General features: G+C 41.9%; 2 protein-coding genes across 5 annotated transcripts in view; both read left to right on the top strand.

The window, feature by feature from the left end:
- sned1 (sushi, nidogen and EGF-like domains 1) overlaps positions 1–16725 on the top strand; it is a 47876-nt gene extending 31151 nt beyond the window's left edge. The window contains exons 19-31 of the mRNA XM_079245311.1: positions 162–278; positions 380–667; positions 754–937; positions 1091–1203; positions 2773–3051; positions 3122–3257; positions 3550–3632; positions 5763–5858; positions 6063–6179; positions 13619–13706; positions 16017–16096; positions 16192–16219; positions 16308–16725. Coding sequence (XP_079101437.1) covers positions 162–278; positions 380–667; positions 754–937; positions 1091–1203; positions 2773–3051; positions 3122–3257; positions 3550–3632; positions 5763–5858; positions 6063–6179; positions 13619–13706; positions 16017–16096; positions 16192–16217 — 1607 coding nt within the window. The 3' untranslated portion in view covers positions 16218–16219; positions 16308–16725. The remainder of the gene's footprint in view (positions 1–161; positions 279–379; positions 668–753; positions 938–1090; positions 1204–2772; positions 3052–3121; positions 3258–3549; positions 3633–5762; positions 5859–6062; positions 6180–13618; positions 13707–16016; positions 16097–16191; positions 16220–16307) is intronic.
- Positions 16726–18594: 1869 nt separating this feature from the next.
- ryk (receptor like tyrosine kinase) overlaps positions 18595–21073 on the top strand; it is a 64119-nt gene continuing 61640 nt past the window's right edge. For all 4 annotated transcript variants that reach the window (XM_079244485.1, XM_079244486.1, XM_079244487.1 and 1 more), the window contains exon 1: positions 18595–19303. In XM_079244485.1, the coding sequence (XP_079100611.1) occupies positions 19099–19303 (205 nt within the window). In that variant the 5' untranslated portion in view covers positions 18595–19098. The remainder of the gene's footprint in view (positions 19304–21073) is intronic.

Genomic DNA, 21073 nt, shown 5'->3' with positions numbered 1-21073 from the left:
AGCTTTTTTTCTCAAATTAACCTGAAAAATCTCATTTTTGTCTTGTTTAGTCACAGATAAATAAGTAAATTGCCACTGGATGGACCTGTGAAGTCTATAAGCTGTAAACTGGCATGACATGAACCCAACTGCAGCAACTGTTTATCTTTGTCCCCCCCAAGTGGAGGACCCGTGTGTGCTGAAACCGTGTGGAAACCGAGGCCGCTGCTGGAGCGACAGGAGAGGGAACTACAACTGCGTCTGTAAAGTGGGCCTCACAGGCAAAGACTGCGACAAAGGTCAGCAAAGATCACACGCCGTTACTCATCTTACTCTCTTCAAAGGCAACTTTGTAATCATACGACGTATGGATTAGAAATGTAGTTCCCACTGTCCCCAGACCTGTTGCCTCCGCATGGTCTCCACGTGCTGCGGGTGGAGGAGAGCGAGGTGGAGCTGCGCTGGGATGAGCCGGAGCCTTCGCAGAGCCTGATCAGCATGTTTGCCGTCACCTATGCTCCCCTGGGTCAGAGCAATCTGAAGACAGACTACCTGGACAAGCAGCGGTCCAGCCACCTGATGCGAGGCCTGGTGCCCGGCCTGCTGTACAACATCTCCACCTACTCCATCAAGCTCAAAACCAACAGCAACGACACCAGCCAGCCTGCCACCGCACTAATCCGCACCAGTGAGGACTCATTTTCTCTGCAATGCAGATAAAACTCTCAGAAAAAGTGTTTCTGTGCACATTTACATGTGTTTTCACGCTTTCAGGACCTCCACAGGTGGAGCAAGTGCAGGTGGTGAACGTGTCTGCCTCCCAGGTGTGGCTAAGCTGGCTGGTTCAGGCTGCTCGTCACGCTGCAGTCAGCAGGGTGCGCGTGTCTCTGCTGCCTTCAGATGGGAGTCAGGCTCGCACCGCTGTACTCAATACAAGCACCACTGAGTTCACATTCAGGTTAGTTACTGATGAATGACAACAGAACCCAGCTACACACATGCAGCTCACTCTGTGTCCACGAGTGGGTGCTGTCTGAACTTTTAACCAGCAGAGGGCATCATTTCATCACTTATACAAACTAAAAACAGCATATTTGTCTCTGTTTTCCAGTTCATTACAGCCCAGTCAGATGTACACAGTGGACGTCGTTGCTCAGAGTGGAGTCAGACCAGATGAGTTTCCCTCCACCAGCCACTCAGCTGGACCTCTACTCTTCTGGACAAGTAGGTCACAGCGCTGAGCAGACCCTGACACTGAAAGGCTTTACGGAAAGCATCAACTTAGAGGTGCAGAGATCAAAAGGATGAATCACAAAGTGCTTCATGTGTTAAAAACAAACACGCTGACATACACACACATTCCCACACAAACCAAGAACAGTGTTGGGAAACCCAACCATCTCCAGAACATGTGGTAAAAATGCTATCATGCTTAAGTTGGAGCTGTGAGAGCATCGAATCACCAGGTTAAGGAAGTACCAGAGTACACCAAAGTTTGGAGATTATAAAGAAAGAATTTAAACAGATAAACAAAAGTTACAGGAAAACAAATCTGCTCTAAGAAGAAATATTAAGCAGTGAAATTCCATAAAATCAGGTTATTGACATGAAGGTTCAGAGTAAAATCTGTCAGTGAGTGATGGAGATGTGGGAACCCGACTTAGAGGCAGAGGAAATGACATAAATCTTATTTTATTAAAATAAATAACAACTGGGGACGAGACAAGAACTGGAAAATGAGAACAGAAACCAAGTAGTAAATATACACAAAAATACACACACCAAGACGCAGGTGGGTAGAATGAACTAAATACAACCAGCTAAAGCTAAAGCTAAACTAAAAACACCCGGGAGGAAAACTACAAGATAAACCAGAACTAAAGACCGCATAAAAAACTCCACAGCATGACAAAAAAAGGTCAAATGATACTTTTAACCAAGATTAAAAAGAATATAAAGAAAAGTGAACAAAGGCGAGATCAGAAAGTAGACTAATAACACCTAGAAATCCAGTTTATAGACTGGTAATGATGAGCGCTCTCTAACATAAACAGAAACAATACAGACTTGAAAGTTATTGATTAGTTTATGTCATGAGGTGCAGATGTGAGACGCAGACTTGAGGGCAGCATGGATTTATGGGTGTGTCCTCACCGCACATGTGAACAGGGTGTGGATAGGACGTCTCCATGGGTAGGACGACATGTTAGCTGTGTCTGGGATGAGGAACGCTTTAATAAGGACCATAGAAGAAGACCGTACACACCGTGTTGAGGTTTTGACCTGTGGTGCGGTGTGTGTTCGGCGTGTGATATCACTTCTGTTCCCATCTTTTACACTGGATGTCGGTCTGTGAAAGCAGGGTGGAAACTCCTGGTCCAGAAAGTAAAAGTCTGATGTTCCAACCAGTCACCAAACCAGCTGAATTTAATGAGCAGAGTTTATTTACCAGGAAAACAAGCCTTTCTAAATACCTTTCTAAATGTACAGGTAGATCCAGAAACATGGCAGGACCTTTACTTTCTGGACCAGGAATTCCCACCTCTGGGGATCTCCCACTGTGGTCCTCTGGTGCCGGACATCCTGCAAGTATCAGACGTTTCTCCACAGCAACACCTGATTCTAATAAAAACAGCTTGTTGTCAGGTTCTGCGTTGATCTGAATCAGGTGTGTTGCTGCAGGGAAACATCCAACACCTGCAGGATACCGGGCCTCCAGCACAGGAGTTAGCGGTGACTAAATAAAGCAAATCATTACGTTTAATGCAATGTGTGTAAATGTGTTGCCTTCAGGGCCTCTCGCTCCACAGAACCTCTCCCTGTTGCACGTGACCCCGAACTCGGCTCTGATCACCTGGACACACCACCCAGGAAACACCGCAGATGGCTTTGTGATCAACGTGACCCGAGGGCTGAATACTCGGAGTCGCTTCCTGCCAAACGGGAATCTGGGATCGTACACCATCCGGGAGCTGACGCCAGGACAGAACTACCGTGTGGCTCTGACATCGGTGAAAAACATGGGGCAGGAACAGATCCACAGCTCACCGCAGCACTTGGCATTCACTACATGTGAGTTTTCACAACTTCCTCTAAATGTGAGTGTGAATAATTACAGCTCAGTTAATCCTCTGTGGTGCAGTGCCAGTGCAGGTCAGACCAGGCAGGAAAGAAAGGCCAACGGTGAGCGGACAGGGGACTCAACGTGCACGTCCTCCATCACAGCCTCAGGATCTGGGAGGTGCAGCGGAAACGGAAAACTCAGAGGAATTACTCAGGTAGCAGCAGGGCTTCATGATCCCTGAGACTGCTGTAAAACACTGAATGTTTTTTTTTTTTTTAACTTTTTATTCTTTTTGTTTTATTTATTTTATTTTATTTTTATTTAATTTGTTTGTATCTTTATTTTTATTTAATTTTAATTTTTAAATTTAAATTTTTTTTTTTTTTTAATTTCTCTTTATACTTCTTTTTTAAAAGAAGAAAAAAATTATACTTTAATAATTAATTAAATTAATAATAATACATTTTAATAATACTTTGCAGTTAACAGTTGTTCCTGCACTGCAGGTACACAGAGCTGGTAGACAGGAGGGGCAGGATTACGGCTAAGTTCTCTCACCTCCCTCGTAAAGCCATTCGACATCGCGCTAGTAAGTATAAGCAACCGTGTCGCCATCACTTCATGAAAGATCAGCAGAAGATAGATGTGTTTAATGTAGATTCGGCTGTAGGTCAGATTTATTTAATATAATACAATATTGATCTGGTATTTACACCATTCCAGATGATTCCTCATGGAGGATTGCAGTGAAACATTTTAGCTGTTCTTGTGTTGTTTCTCCGTCTGTTTAGATCAGTGATAACAACCTCAGACAGGTTTGATCTTTAGTTTCCAGCTGAGCTTCATTAAAGGGAAAGGACTGAAGGAGCTTGTTCCACATTATGAAGCCAGTTTTCATGCAGTCTGGGGAAAAAGAAGCATCTTTCTGCAAACCTTTCAGGGAAACTTCAGTGAGATCATGGTGCTGTTAAAGATGAGTGTGTGATTCAGAGCAAACGTGTGTGTTCAGATAAAGTCAGAAGAAGGAACGTCTCCATCAGGAAAAGGCATGGTGTTCAGAGATCAGCTGTTAAAAAGCCGCTGATGAGCAGCAGCAGGTATCTGAAGCTGCTGGTGAACCTCTCCATCAGGATCCTCCAGAGGCTGCAGCTGGACATAAAGCTGCATCTGGACCTCCCTTAACCAATGATCACACAGAGAAACGTCTGCAGAGACGCTGGAATACATGAAGACTCATTTTCTGACAGTTTTCTGCTCCTGCTGGACGCTCCAAGGTGGTGGTGGACTCATGGTTTGGGCTGGGATAGCGGGCTGCCCTTTAAGGCAGGGGTGGGCATCTCTGCTCCTCCAGGACCACGGTCCTGCATGTGTTCAGAGTTTCCCTGCTGCAACACGCCTGACTCAACTCAACAGGTAATTAACAGACTCATGCAGGGATTAACATCAAGCTCTGCACAAGTCTGCTAATAAAGTCTGATGTGTATCAGGTGTGTTGCAGCAGGGAAACTCCCAACACTTGCAGGACTTTGGCCCTCGAGGGCCGGAGTTGGTGACCCCCGCTCTGATAAAAAGGTCCAGTTTCTAACGGAGCCTTTCCTGTCGTGGTATAAAAGGAAGCAGCGTTCCTTCTGCAGGAAAGGCAACGCTCCATCCCATATATGTGGGTAGAAAGAGAGAAAAACTCAGGCTGGGACCTCCATCATCCCCTGACCTCCACCCTACGGAGAACAGGTGGAGCATCCTTAGAGGGAGGATGTATGAGGGGGGGGGGGGGGGGGGGGGGGGGGCAGCAGACCTCCAGACAGACACTTTGGGAGGAAAATCTGGTCTCCTCGCTGAGATCCAGACAGAAACTTTCCATGAACTTCCAGGTTTAATGATGAGAGATGTTAAAGCTCCGCGTTGACATGAAACTGAATCTGTAAAAGTTTTTCTTCATCGTTTTGTGACCGGTGAACGTTTGGTTACAACCTGTTTAATCTTATTAAACTTTTATACAAAATAATCTGAGCAGAGCTGTTCAGTTTGGTCCTGTGAGTCCCGCGGTCCTGCAGGTTTTCACTGCGTCCCTGCTCCAACACAGGAAACTATAGGCTGTCGGATCCGTTTACATTGAGTCAGGTGTGTGGGAAACATAAAATACCTGCAGGACTGCGGCTCAGACTGAGTTTCTCAATTTAAAAGACAAGAAAAAAATGTTTTGTTTCATGAAATCCAGATTATTTTAAAACCTAATACCGTTTTTAATTATTAAAGATGATAAATCACAGTAATTTAAATGGATAATTGTGACGAAATAAACAAAAACAGCATAATGGGGAATAATTTGTAAGAGAGTGTACATAGAAACAGCAAACCCAGTAGAGGAGCAGTTCATTCAGTTCGGTGTGTGAGGGTTGGGATGAGAAACAGAACCTGTCTGGATAAATTATCTGCTGTCTTTTCATATAAAGGAGCTGTTTATAAACTCACACTACATCATCTTTTACAAGTCAGCTTTTAAAAAAATAAGCTCCTTTTCAGAGGTTTCCCCGCCTCGTAGAAGAACCGCTTTACGGATCTTATCTCGGTGCTCTGGAGAAAAAGTTTCCTCTCCGCTGCTTTGTAACGGCGTTCCTCTCATTATCTTGCTGCACGTTTCCAGGCTGAGTAATCCTGTCAGGAGCATCGCGCTTGTCCTTAAACGATGATTCACAACAGGAAATGTTTTTCCCTGCAGAACCTGATCCACCAATCAGATTAGAGAAGATGGAAGAAACAACAAACAAAATAAGCCTCGCACTGGAGATTCAAGAAGGTTTAAGAACAAAGCCTGGTAGGTTGTTTTTACTCCTTCCAGACATGTAAGTGATCCAGCCGATGTGCCGCTTGCATACATGAGCTGTATGTTCTCCTGTGTGGGGGTAGAGCTGGAGGCGATCAGCACATGGTATCAGCTGTGGAATAATGTAGAAGAGTGAAACCTGAGAGTCCTATTTATTCTGTACTGAAGGTTTTAAAAGCAGCTGCTGTGTTTCAGAGCCGCCTCAGGATTGCCGCAGTCTGTCCTGCCAGAACGGAGGTTCATGCGTAAGCGGAGGCGACTCCTTCGTCTGCAGCTGCGCAGCAGGCTTCAAGGGCCGACTGTGTGAACTGTGTAAGTCCCCGTGCTTCTGCACACGTACTCTGCAGCACGTACAGATCATGGTCGCTCAGTTTCAGCCAAATATCCCAGAAAGTTGTTCTTCCAGTGGATCCTTTCATGACATGCTGCCTTTTTCCTGTTATTTCATGTTGGCGCTGAAAATAGTCCATTCATGTGACAGTTGTGTGAAAGGATGCTGTTGTGCTCCTGCTGGACCGCCTCAGTGATGTGCCTCTTGGTGTGTTTCTATACCTCCAGTTTTCTGTCCATTCCAGATTATTATTATCCAACTTAAACCATCATATTTTCAGTTTCATATGGTCCATCTTTGTCAGACTTTCAGGTTCGACGTCATGCTGATAGCAGCTCTGGGTGACCTGCTGTCTTTGTGAAGATGTCACATGATCTGATCACACTAAATAGAAACTAAATGGATAGAAAGTCAGTCTGAGACTGAAAATAACATCTACTAAACGGTATCAGGGCTCAGAAGTGGGAGCATCCTGGTCATCAGGAATCTGGACTATTCTTTGTCCTAGTAATACATGTAGAAAGGTGGTGTTTCCCGGTTTATGTTGTAATAAATCTAACTTTTTCTCCATGGGAATCTGACTATTTGAGAATTTTTGGGCTCCGTTTGTTAATGAGACAAGTTGAAGTGTGAAAATAATTATCGGACTGTTACTGTGAGGCTGTGCAGAGATGACAAAACATACCAAACATGTCTGTGGTCAGCTTTTTCTTTTTTTTTAATCTAATATATAAAAGGAAAATCAAACTTGTGTACATATTGTTATTGATAATCTCACCGAAGGGTGATCAAACTGGGTGTCTGGTGGTCATTTATTGGTGAATCTTTTATATGCAGATGATGTTGTTGTGTTAGTAGCAAAGGAAGACCAACGCCTAAAATGCTCTGATTTAAAGTTGTCTGAGAACAATCTGACCATCTGGAATGAGGTTAAATATCTTGGACATTTTATTACAGAACAAATGACAGGTGAAGGGGACATTTAGAGTCAACACTGCATGATGAATGCGCAGGTAAATGTTCTTCTGAGCCAGGTCAGTGTATGTTCAGATGCAGTGAAGATGTTTTTGTTTAGGACATATTGTCCACCGTTTCATACAGCACACTTATGTCTGAATTACAGATGCTTAAAACAATGCCATGATGTCATTGTACAAGGAACCGAGTTGCAGAGTAAGTAGCATGTTGGTGGCTGCTGCGGTGGTTGGACTTTCCTGACGGTTTTGAGAAGTTTAAGGTTTAAATGTACGTAATTCTTCAGAGGATTGAGTTGTTATGGGATTATTTTAGTAGCATATGAAACCAGTCTGAGTTGTGGTGGCGTCGGTACAGTTGTCTTCTTATAGATGCTGACTGATATGTAGTTTAAAGATGTCTGTCTGTTTTTTAAACTACGGTTTTATCTTTTCCTCTTGGAACATGGATGTTTGAGAAAGATTACATTAAATTTATTGAGTTGAACCAGAAGAGTCTCAGATGCCTCCGGATTATATGAATGTTGCTGAGTTGTGAGCCAAACTTTAACCAGTTCTCAGGATAGCTGACTCCACCTGGATAATATAAACATGTTCATTTACTACTAACCAGTCTGTGTGAAGTGTGACTGGGGAGGGAGGGGAGGTCTTTTCCACTATGTTTTGAAGCTGGGGGAGGTAATGTTGGGCAGCTAGCATAATGTAAAAGTGGCTCCCTGTCTCCGTTCCCTGTTTTGGCTCCTCCCCCTGCACTGACCCCTCCCCTTGCATTGACCCCTCCCCATATACGCCCCTCCCCTGTCGTGGCTCCTCCCCCTGCCTTGGCTCCTCCCCCTCTGGTTCTGCTCCATGCGTGATCCAAGGCTTTTTTATCTGCAGCTTTTTCCACCAACGATTTTCTCTTTCTCGGCTGTTTAGCAGGAGGAGGTAAATAAACCGAGCCGGGTCGGGAAATCCTTCCTGCATTTTCTCAGCCATGTTTGCCTTCCGAGTTTCTTCTTCACTACTTTGTATTTTCATCCTAACACGCTGTTTATATGCAGGGTGTAGCTATCAGGTATCAAATCAAATCAAATCAAACTTTATTTGTATAGCACTTTTCGTGCTTAAAAACAATACAAAGTGCTTTACATTATAAAACAATTTACATCAAAATAGATAAAACACTAACACACATACACATCCCCTTTCACCCACCCACAACCACCCTCACCCATGCCCTATTTGCCCTGTAACAGTTAAAAGAAGATGAATGAATGGCCAGGTGCATTTGCACCAGATGTGCACCAGATAAGGAAACGGTATTCTCAGGGAGCCTCTACACAAAGGGCTACCCCCAACCAAGACCACCCAGGTATGCGCTGCGGGAGGGGGAGGAGGGGAGCCGGGAGAAGAAGCTACGAAATATAAGAAATAAACAACTTCATTTGGGTCGGAACGTTTGGATTGTTCAGAGTTTTTACAGATTGACAGTAAACTGAGGGGTCTGACTATATTTCTTATTGTTCATGATTACAGAATGTATAGACTACTATCAGGACGAGGAACCACTTCATCCAGAGTAAAAATAAAATGTCTCTGAGCAACATTACCTACCCCAGATTTAATGTGAGGCATAGAAGTGACACTCAGAGAGCTGGTATTGTCATGATATTAAGTTTCAGGTGTTGTTCTTTTGGTTTCCTGTTTTATTTTGCAGTTTACAGTTCAGTCTCCTCGTTTCCTGTGTAGGCCTTTGTTCCTGTTCATTACTTTCACCTGGTCTCGTTAGTTTCATTCACTGCACCTGATTCTTGTTTGATTTGACAGTATTTGTAGCCCTTTGTTACATTTTACTGGTTCATTGTGTTTGCTCCCTCAGTTCTTTCTGATCGACATTAAAACGGTCTTGATCCTGCATATCAGTCTCTCGTCTCTACATTTGGGTCCTCACCTCCAACACTCATCCTGACAGGTATATGCTGAGGTGGTACTCGACATATAGAAGATGATGTATGGGGACTGCACCAGTTCTCGTTGCTGTTGTCTTTATTAAATTTAAAGATGAAAAAGACTCATTAATAAGACAAGCTGATGGTTGAAGTAGCTGATTTTTAGTGTTAAAAATTGCTTTTCTTTTTTAAGGATTGGCCTTTTGACTGTTTAAATGGAAAAAAGCAATTTAATGAACATTTGATTAATAATAGACAACATTTAATCAACCATATCTCAATAAGTTCAGGTTAAAATCCAACATTTATTCATAGTAAATTATTACAAATATTTAATCTGCTCTCATTGCGGGTGATACATTACTTCTGCCTGACATCATTAGGGGCAGTTATTCGTCTTTTTATTACTCCAGATTAGCCAGAATAAATCTGAGACATACTATAACTCTGGTTTGTAAATCTGAGATCATTTCTGACAAAATGGTTTTTATAAATAAGAGATTACTGGGTGGAGCATCTGCAGCCTTTTGTGACTAAAGATGGAAATTCCTGAAAGAGAGGCATGACTGAGGTAGCAGATATGTAAGCATGTTTTTCATTGTTCTAAGAGAAGTTTTATGTGCCTTCCTCAGTTAAATGTCCTTTTAAATCATCACCATCCATGTAAATGTGTAAAAAACATTTACAGCTAAAAAGACGTGCCTGTCCTTCAGTCTTGCCAACAGCTTGGATGGTGTTTTTAGCCTTACAGTACGTGGTTCAGTGGTTAGAACTGTGTTCAAACCTCAACCTTATCATTAACATTATTATTATTATTATTATTATTATTATTATGTTACTGTTATTATTGTTATTAAGCACCTATGGAAAGTGGATGGATGTTGATGCTGATGACTTTTATTTTGTTGATTCATTGATGTTGAATCCAGCGTGCAGCAGTCCATCCTAACCTGCATGATGGTTGTTTTTCTGAGTGTGACTGAAACATCTCAACCTGCATACATATGACTGAAATATGAACCTGAAGAAGCTGTTAAAGTGAGACCAGAGCTGTATTCACATCTCTTGTTAAGAACCAGAGTCATGCTGTGCGCCACTATTTTCCCCTCCATCCATTACAGCAAGATTATCATGATAAATAGTGAATAAACTTTTTTTCCAGCTCATACCTTATAAAATGATCATTATGGCTGATGTAAATGTTTCTGATGGTGATAAAAACATGTTTTGTCTTTATAAAAAAAAATCTTCTTGCTCCTGCCCGTTTACTTTCAAACCAAGCTGTGCAGCTGCTTCTCAAACTGCAAATAGGAGGTTTCTTTACAGCGTTTTAGCTCCTCTGTCTGTTATCTAAAAGTCAGTAGGATATCCAGGATATGTGTGTCTTAACTGTGTTGGTTTCTGCTGCAGAAAACAGTAGCAATACAGTCTTATAATTAAAAACATCAGGAGCAAAAAGTATCCAGCACATAACATCATTTTACTGCAGTTTAATGCAGTCTTTGCTTTGTGTGTTTAATCAGATTACAACTGACTCCTCTGCAGTGTTGCTGAATACTATAAAAGTCTGTGTTGCACGTAGCGGCGAGTCTTAACAAGCCGCAGCCCTCTGACCATTAAGCTGATGGCCAAAACGTAGCAGCAGGTCATAAACAGATAAAGTAGCAGTTTGCTCAGTTTTTAATGTGATTTTTTTTTTTTCACATTACAAACTGAAAACTGGTGATCAGGTTCAGTTCTGAAGGACTGAGGAAACACTACAAAACTGGCAACTTAAAACTTCACACAAATAACTCGGATTAATTCGACTTTGAGTACAGCACCAATAAAGTCCTTTCATAATACCTTTTAAAATAATCTGTCCAATTAGTTGTTTATTTATAATCCAGTTAAATCCATTAAATGGTCACTTTATCCCATTTCTAATCAGTGTTCATATAAACCAGCCTGGCGTAGCTGAGGAAAGCAACAGTATGGTCTTCGATTTGCTTCAATCCTCCTTCCTGAGCTGCACAAGGAGACAGTGGAGAGAAAAACCTGCATCGGAGCCGCAACCGGGAAGGAAAACCTGCATCGGAGCCGCAACCGGGAAGGAAAACCTGCATCGGAGCCGCAACCGGGAAAGAGGTCCATCTTCTGGACCAGTAAAGAGTGCAGAGGGTGAACAGCAGGATGACTCTGATCCAGAATCCTGCTGAGAAAGAAGAGAAACAGGAATGACACCAACGTCAGATGTTTCTACATGGAGAGTAAAGAGTGGAGAGGAGCCCAGTGCATCATGGGACGTCTCCCAGTGCATCATGGGACCAAAGCCTTCCTGATACGTTTTGGCAACAAGACCTGAAGACACGTCCTGTTGGACTGAATGGTGGACAGGGAGGATATTTCTGGAAAATGGGTTGAATGAACCACCTCTCGTTCTGCTCCTTCATTCCTGACATGTAACATGGAAAACATGGCTTCTTCACACGTTTAATCATCCTAAAATACAATTCAGAACCCAAAACAACCTGAAGAGGCCGAAGCCGAGGGCCTTCACCCAAACTAAACATTATTATTATTAAAGCATCGTTGGGTTGTTTCGGTGAAGCATTTTACCTGCAGTGGGCATCAGTCGGCATCCTCTCAGTCTGGAAAACGTCTGTGTTGGTCGTTGTTACTGTGTGCATCCCGATGTGTCCCACAGCTGTGAATCTAAATGTCCGCCATGCTGCATAAACCGAGGAAAATCTCAAACTCTCCACAGCTTTTACACGTTTGCACACAGCCAGCGATCCAACAGTAGTCACATCAGATCTGGACTTCTACAGTGCATGCGAATGGTCCAGGTTTCTCTCAGCCAGACTAACAAAGTTTCAGCCTTTTGCATCTTTCTGTAAAAACAATAAAGTGTCTTTTAATAAATCAGTAAAGCTGCATGTTTACCTTTATGCTGCAGAAACCCGCTCGGGAGTCTCTGTTTAAACTTCCTGACTCATTTCGCTCAAAGTAAACCCAGATTTTATAATCGCAGCATCATCGGAGAGAATCTTTGTTCAGCTGAATTTGCTTCGATAACACAGTTATCTCACACAGAGGATGTCTGCAGCGCCGCTTCAGTCAATGAATCGCTCCTTTCTGTGCATGTAGATGGGATGGAGAAAATTCCAGTTAATGGACTGTTCCAACCAGTAACAGCAGCTAATTCCAGTTCTTATTCTCCTCATCTCCTTATTACTGCATGTGTTTTGTTTCCAGCCTATAAACACCAGATTACTTCTTTCATCTTAGTTTGTGTCTGTCCTTTTTTATTTCCACTTTTCTCTCATTTTAAAGGATTTTTTCTTTTTTAAAAACAATGAAAGACTGCAGCTCGGCTCAGCTGTTCATGTAAATGTACTGAAAACAGGGATGTGGAGCAACATGGGTGCTCCTCAGGAGGGATATTAGTGGCAAAGTAAACCCAACAGCGAGACATATCCAGTCTTTTTGTTTTGTTTTAATCACTTTAAAACAACGCGTGGTACCTTTGGGGGTATTTCAACAGTATAAGTGTTTGTTTTCAACCCGTTTCCTTTTTGATCATGTGAAAGATGGAAGTAAAAAAGTCATTTTGGTGAAAGGAGAAAAATGTGAAGCAGATGGCTGCATATTGCCCTCTTTTCTCTCCTTACTGTACATTTGTATCAATTGGTGGTGGTAAGGACCCACATGCAGAAATGTAAGTCTAGATGTTTATTCCAAAACACTGAAGGCAGGAAAACACAGGAGTCATGACAAAAAAAAAAAACCAACTGAATTTAACATGACAAAGGACTAAACACAATGAACCAGCAGCATTGAACTGAAACTGAGGGTATAAATACACTAAACACAACAAGACTCAGGTGGAAACATTAACTAAATGAGTCCAGGTGAACTAATGAACGTAGGCAAAACAGGAACACACTCCAAAATAAAACAGGAAACCAGAAACTAGAGACTTCAGAAAACCCATAGCATGACAACATTAAGCTGTAAAAATATAATTATAACAGAAACATCTCGCTTTATCTTCATATGTTTTGTGAATCTGACACGTGGTTGTTTTCTGTTGGTTTGTTATTCCTCTCAGCTGTTGTTTACATCTCTTTTGGCACTTACGTGTAGCTGAACGATAACATCTGGAGCTGCTGTTAGTTGTAAAATGGGATAATTTAGTCTCTTACACCTTAATAAGAAAAGTCACAGCTGTAAAAAAGGCTTTTAATTTCCCAGAAATCCCTCCCGCTGCTTCCTCAGCTCCTTTCTAAACTTCAGCTCAGTGGAAACACGGCTGACTTCTCTTGTGAGAGTCTGTTGGTGAAGGAGACACCGGACATACTCTAACTCCCCTTGAATCATGTTCTTCACCCAAACATCCAGCGTCAGATTGTTTAAACATTCCTCTCTTAAAGCCATCCATCATCCCAGCTACATCCCACACGCCTAAAACCCTCCTGCAGGCTTTCTCTCTGCTGACGATACTCAGAATGACGCGTTTCTACTGTTTTGCAGCGTGCCAGCGAGTGCCACATCCATGTACTCGACTCTACTCTGAAACCAAGAGTTCGCCTGTCTGGGAGGGGGGAGTGTGTCACTACCTGTAAGTCCATCAGGTTGTCGGAGAGTCTGGTGAAAAGAATGATGCACGTTTGGGTTGCATGTCATGTAAAAGATGTAAATAAAAGCTAAATCTAATGATTTATAAATCTCATCAAGCCATAAGTTCTTCCCAGTAGAAGAGAAACAACTTATATGGACAGAATTTCTAGGTGCAGCCGAGGTGTTGAGGGGATCCGACTTGGTGGCCTCAGGATTGGGTCCCTGCTTTTTGCGGATGACGTGGTCCTGTTGGCTTCATCTGGTCGTGATCTCCAGCTCTCGCTTGAGCGATTCACGGCCGAGTGTGAAGCGGCTGGGATGAGAATCAGCACCTCCAAATCTGAGACCATGGTCCTCAGCCGGAATAGGGTGGATTGCCCTCTCCGGGTCGGGAGTCAGGTCCTGCCTCAAGTGGAGGAGTTTAAATATCTCGGGGTCTTGTTCACGAGTGAAGGAAGGATGGAGCGTGAGATCGACAGATGGATCGGTGCGGCGTCTGCAGTAATGCGGACTCTGCGACGGTCTGTCGTGGTGAAGAAGGAGCTGAGCCAGAAGGCGAAGCTCTCAATTTACCAGTCGATCTACGTTCCTACCCTCACCTATGGTCATGAGCTGTGGGTCGTGACCGAAAGAAGGAGATCTCGTATACAGGCGGCTGAAATGGGTTTCCTCTGCAGGGTGGCCGGGCTCTCCCTTAGAGATAGGATGAGGAGCTCGGTCATCCGGGAGGAGATCAGAGTAGAGCCGCTGCTCCTCCGCATCAAGAGGAACCAGTTGAGGTGGCTCGGGCATCTGGTCAGGATGCCTCCTGGACCTCCCTGGTGAGGTGTTCCAGGCACGTCCCTCTGGGAGGAGACCCCAGGGAAGACCCAGGACACGCTGGAGGGATTACATCTCTTGGCTGACCTGGGAACGCCTCGGGATCCCCCCCGCAGAGTTGGCAAATGTGGCTGGGGAGAGGGAAGTCTGGGCTTCCCTGCTTAGGATGCTGCCCCTGCGACCTGACCCCGGATAAGCGGCAGAAGATGGATGGATGGAGAAACCACATATCAGATGTTCAAACTGAGACATTTGATGGAAAATATGAGCTGATTGTGAATCTGATGCAGCGACACGTCTGTAAAAAGTTGGAACCGGAGCTGCTGGGAAAGTAATCGGAACAATTCAAAATGAACTGGAGGAGCTTTTGACATCTTATTATGATAATATGCAGCAGGTCAGTAGCATGACTGTGTATGGAAGGAGCATTTCAGAGAGGCAGAGTCTCTCAGATGAAAGGATGGACAGATGTTCACCTACCTGAGACAAACTGGGTGAAAGACCATGTACTCCAGTCCTCGAGGGCTGGTATCCGGCAGGTTTCTGTTGTTTCCCTGCTCAAACGCATCTGATTCAAATGAAATGGATCCAAGAGCTTCTTGTCAACCTAGTCATTGATTACTGTCAGGTGTTTTGGAGCATTGAGACAACAAAAACCTGCAGGATGCCGGCCCTCTAGGACAGGAGTTTGACACCTGGGATCTACAGGGTGTAATATCATTAAAAGATTTAGTGAATTTAGGAGGAATCTCTGTGCGCAGAGGACCAGAATTAAAGTCAAACGAGATGTTGGTGATCTTGGGGTCCTGGAGCATCACTACCAAACCAGACATGATTCTCTACTGGAAACCAGTGCATGGACTCAGGAAGATTCCAGAAATCCCACAGTTCATCCTGAAATCCACACCTGCAGGTTAAAGCTCCATCATATGTGAAGAGGATCCAGAAACACGCCGTCTTCTCTGGACCAAAGCTCATTTAAAATGTTCTGAGTGGAAACCTGGATGAAGATGTGGAATAGTTTGTGGACAGCATGGACGGCGTGTCCTGCAGACTAAAGAGGAGAGGGAGCATCCAGCTTGTTATCAGCCTGCATCTCTGATGGGATGGGGTTGCATTAGTGCCGATGGCGTGGGCAGCTTCCACATCTGGGAAGCTCCATCAATGCTGAAACATCTGCTCCCATCCAGACAACGTCCGTTCAGGGAAGACCTTGCAGGTTCCACCATGCTGGACCACATCCTGCATCATCACAGCAGCATGGTGGAACAGGAGAACTGGTCTGCTGCAGTCCAGATGTTATAACCAGTACAAAACATCTGGAGCTTCATGGAAGCAGAAGACATGCTGGGAATAAAATATGACCTGATGAGATTTATAAATCATTTTATTGACTTTATTTACATTTTACTCAGCATCCCAACATTTGGAAACAAAGTATTTTCCTGTTTAACTGTGTGAAAAACTAACAAAGTACTTTTCATGTTTGAAGGTATAAAAGGACGTATAAAGTACAGCAGGACGTTTGTTATCGGGAGGTTTGTGAGCCGGCACCTTCTAAGAAACTTCCGAGTAGGTTAAACTATCTGTTTGTACTCTGATGAAGCTGATTTCAGCAGATAAAATAATGCATTTCTTCTCACGCGCTGACTTCTCTGCCCCAACAGCCAGAAGAACAAACAGACATCAATAGAGGTTTGTCTTCTTCAAAAGACTAAAGAATCAAGATTTTAATAAATCAGCCTCAAAATAAAAGATTTATTTCTTTTTCTTTTTCTTCCAGAGCATCTGGATGCTGATGAAAGGGACGTCGTCGCTGTCATGTGAAAAACCTCCTAACTTCCGTTTTTGGTGTAAATAATTGACTTGAAGTATGCGATTATGGTCATTTTTGTGCTGAGAAAGCCTGTCAGAGCCCACTGTAACGTGTCAGAAACAAAGTGAAAACCTTTGAATCACAGCATCATTTTTAAAGTTTAACTTTTCATGCAAACACATAAAATATGCAAACGCTACATGTAAGCAGCTTACGAGACCTTATATACCTCACGTCCACGTCCACGCTGACACATCAGGAGAGAGGTTTCTGTGGATCTGCTGCAGGTTTGTCCCTCAGGGAAATAACTGGAGAGTGTTAAGTCCTGATTTCTTCCTTTTAACACCCACGCCGTCTCCTTATGAAGTCAACTGGAAATACACGTCGTCCCCACAGCCCATAGACTGATCCCCATCAGTGTTTTCTGTGTAAAATATTTTACTCTGTCTTAGCAGGCATCACTGCTCGCTATCCTGTAAATAGTGTTTATATAGGCCCCTTTTGTAGGTGAATATTTTAATAATAAAAATGTTAAAATATTTTGGATTTTGTGGTGGTTTTCGTTCACATATTTCATATCAACTCTGTTGTGTTTTTCATGAGCACAGTGGGCGCAGACCCAGGGGCCCATGCCCACTTGGGGCCCATGTGGGGCAAACACCAGCAGTTTGGACATAAAACAACATGTATGTAAAAGCCAGATAGTTACATCCCAGTGTCTAGTGTATTGCTACTGGTACCACTGGCTGAGAGATGTTCGAAATGTTCTTTCACAGTTTATCATTCACAATTTTCACAATGTTGCGGTGGGGAAGGGGGCCCCTGGAACGCTCTGGGCCCAGGGGCCTGTGCACTTTTAATCCGGCCCTGGGTATGTCCCACAGTGTGCAAAGGAATCAACCAAAAGCTACCATTTTTAAGACATTTTAAGATACAAGTGGGACTCTTTTAAGCTTGGTCCAGGTTTGAACTTCTCATTATGACTGTGTAAATGTTTAATAACTGGGTAAGACAATGAAAAGCACAGGCTTGAAGGTTCAGGCTCCAGTCCTGGGCAGCTATTTTAATTAATCCTGAAGCATGGTGCAGGTGTAGCATGGTTTAAAAAAATGGTGAGTTTGCCCCTTTTTTTTAATTATCTACGAGAAAATAAGAGGAAAAAATCAATCTCTTTAACCCATCTCTGCGTACTTCACCATAGTTTACCTATGTAACACTGCGTTCAAGGAAGCAGATTACATACTACGTGTTTGAAATAAGATAAATCAATACCTGTCAACAGAAACGTCCATACCCGGTGCTCTACATTAAGCCATAATTCATATTTTATAACTTTAAAAAAAAAAAGTCCTAATTATTTTGCTCTCTTCAGATTTAGTTTGGGTGTTGCATTTAATGACTATAGGAATTTGTAAGTTTCTTCGGGAAATTAAGGTCAAGATTGTAAATGGTCTTTGTGTTCCACAGTTATAAGATAACAGAATACTTCGTGGAGATACATTTTCAGATAGATATTTATTTATTTTGGACAAAATAACATAATTTAATCAACAGGTTAAAAAAGTAACAACAGAGTCCGCAAAGGAGCAGGATGAAACAGTGTTTATTTGCAGTTGTCAAAATTATCCATTAATTGTCATTTTTCTTTTCTTTCTTATGAAAAAGAAATAACTAAATACAAAGAAATAATACATATAGACATGTACACATACATACTCATGTACACATCCGCATATATACATACATACACATGTCTACATATACTCACAGAGATAAAGCAATGATATATATACCTCTTTAGGTGATCATACACCTATCTATATATTTATACTCTCCTAAATACATGCATCTATATTTATGTACATACACACATCATACGCCTGTATATATACTAGCAGTTGTTCATACCTCCACACGTGCATTTACTTATTTATAATAAGTATATATAATAATGTTTACTAAAAGTATATCTTTATGTACCTATTTATCGTATTGGTTTACATTTTAATTTATATTTTTGAAACAACTTTGAATTTTTTCTTCGCTTTTTTTTTTAAATTTATTTTTTTACATTGTTTGAGTTCCACATAAAGATTATTCCATAATTTTACACCATATACTGTAAATCAAGTTAAAATGTGGTTTAACGCAAGTGTCTTCACACAACAGCGCTTCTTGAACTTTGTCCAATGATTTGGAATAATGTCCGACAGCACCTAAATGCATCATTCCACTTCTATGGTGGGATCGGAGAGCGTCCCAGCTGCCCCCCTCCCTCTTTTCCATGTCCCGACTGAAAACTGAGATAGAGAAGAAAAAGAGACGGGAGGACAGACCATGGAGGGAGAGGAGTTTATGTTTTAGCTTCTCTTTGTGCTCGTTTTGTTTCTTTTTGTTTAAATCAGCGTGTTTTGGCAGGAAAACGTCGTGAATCGCGTCGCAGCGGCGGTCTGGACTGAAGTTAGCCTGTTGCGGCTAACTTAGCTGCTAACTTAGCTTAGCCTGCCGCGGCTAACTTAGCTGCTAACTTGGCTTAGCCTGCCGCGGCTAACTTAGCTGCTAACTTGGCTTAGCCTGCCGCGGCTAACTTAGCGGCTAACTTAGCCTGCTCCTGCTAGCAGGACAAAAAGTGGAGTTGTGGAGAAGCGAGTTGTAAAGGAACGAGTAATGCTGCCTCCCGGGATTAACTTCAGATACGGATGAGAAAGAAGCCTGCAACCGGTGAACAGCGAGTACAACAGCGAGCCAGACGACCACTATGTTGGGGTTGACCCGCGGCTCTGGCAGCCCGTCTGAGTCCCGAGGTTGGCCGCCGCTGTGGAGACTCGGAGGCTTCTCCTTCTTCGTCCTCCTGTTGCTGGAAGGCGCAGGCTGCATTGCCAACCCTGGCAGCCCTTCAGTCAACAACAACAACCCCAGTGTCAACATATACATGAGTGTGGAGGAGGTGAAGAAGCTTTTAGGTAAGAAGGGCCTGCACGTGAGCCAGCTGTGTCCAGATGTTTCATGTGTGTTGTAATAATGCAGATGTGCAAAAGGAAATAATTATGCTCTAAATGCACCCCCCCCCCCCCCCCCCCCCCCTTGGCTCAAAGGAAAACACAAAATTACTGCAAATGTTGCAAAAATGCATGGTATTATTGTGAGTTTGGTGAGTTTATGGAAACTTTCTGAGGATAATTTCTGAAGAAAAGTCCTCCATGCTGCAAGTTGCACCTTTTGTTTGGTAAAAATCGTGTTCATTACTGGGGGTGGGAAAATCGAATCGAAAAATCCCAAATCGGGAGTTTTTGTTTCACAATTTTAAAATGGATTTTTTGTTTTTTTTGTTTTTTTTTTTGTTTTGTTTTGTTTAAAAAAAATTTTTTTTTTCAATGAAATAAAATGAATCTACTAAAAAAAAAAAAAAAATTGTCATTTTAATTGGTTTTATAGATCTCGTTACTTGTCTTCTTGGGCGTATAGCAGCAGATTGATGGGCTGGCTACTGTGTTTTTTTTTTTATCCTAACTGAAATCAAGGAAAATTACTAGCAAAAAAAAAGTTTTATAATTTTTTCTTTTGTTTGTTTTTAATCTATGAAAATCCGCTATATTGAAGAATTTTGAGAATCGCAATTTAAATCGAATCGGCACCCAAAAAAACGTAATCAATTTGGGACAAAAGCATATCGTCACAGCCCCATTTATAACAGTCATTAAAATCTGAATTTACCTGTGATAGATGTGTCAGGTGGATACAACATACATTTAATTTCATTTCAACATTTTTATTCTTTTCTTTTCCATAATATATTGGCAAATCCAAAAAACAACAAGAGAAAATACTCCAGAGTTGCAACAATTACTACACAACCATTTAGTACGTTTCATGTAAAAAAGAAAAGAAAATCGGAGTAGGAAGAAGAATTAATCTTATTAGCCCGACCCCATCCTCATTTCAAAGTAAACCAACTGGATGACGTCGTCTATGGTAAACACTAAGAACGAAACACGGGTATGAAATCCCCTTTTTCTATTTATTTTATTAGTTATTTGCATACAGTTTTAGTATGTACTCTTTATATTTAAATTTAAATTAAGAAGGATTTGAGCAACTTTTAAAATCGCTTTTAAGTGCGTTCCGTTGTTTTGCACCAACCACTGAAATACACATTCGTTTAGGTGTCGTTTCTTTCGAAAGGTTGTTTAAAACATCGAGATCTAGCCCTTAAAAGACATTTTTTTCGGCCCTATTTTTGTTTTGAGTTTTATATTTTTATTTAACCTTTGAAGAGACATTGAAAAATCCCATTGAAGAGACATTATTCTTTTCAGGACAGTCTCAGTTTTCTGATGATGAGGCTAAAATTTTGTAAAATGCATGTATCGATAGATATTAGATCTGTGACGATATGCTTTAACCCCGAATCGATTCCAATTTTTTTGGGTGCCGATTCAATTTAAATTGCAATTCTCACAATTTACTCGATATTGCTGATTTTTGTAGATTAAAAACAAAAAAAAATGTTTAAATGTTTATTGCTTGTCATTTTTCTTGATTTCAATGAGGAAAAAACAACCCAGTAGCCAGAACATCATTCTGCTACTACAACGCCCAAGAAGACAAGTTTGATAAAAAAAAACAAAACAATGAAAATTACCATAAAATTTTTTATAATGGATCATTTTTATTTATTCAAAAAAAGATTTTTTTTAACAAAAAAAAAAAATCAATTTTAAAATTGTGAAGGA

Source organism: Telmatherina bonti (genome assembly GCF_933228915.1).
Source record: "Telmatherina bonti genome assembly, chromosome: 8".
In the NCBI taxonomy this organism is placed as follows: domain Eukaryota; kingdom Metazoa; phylum Chordata; class Actinopteri; order Atheriniformes; family Telmatherinidae; genus Telmatherina; species Telmatherina bonti.
Note: the sequence above shows the minus strand (reverse complement) of the source record. Positions and strands in the feature narration are given on the sequence as shown.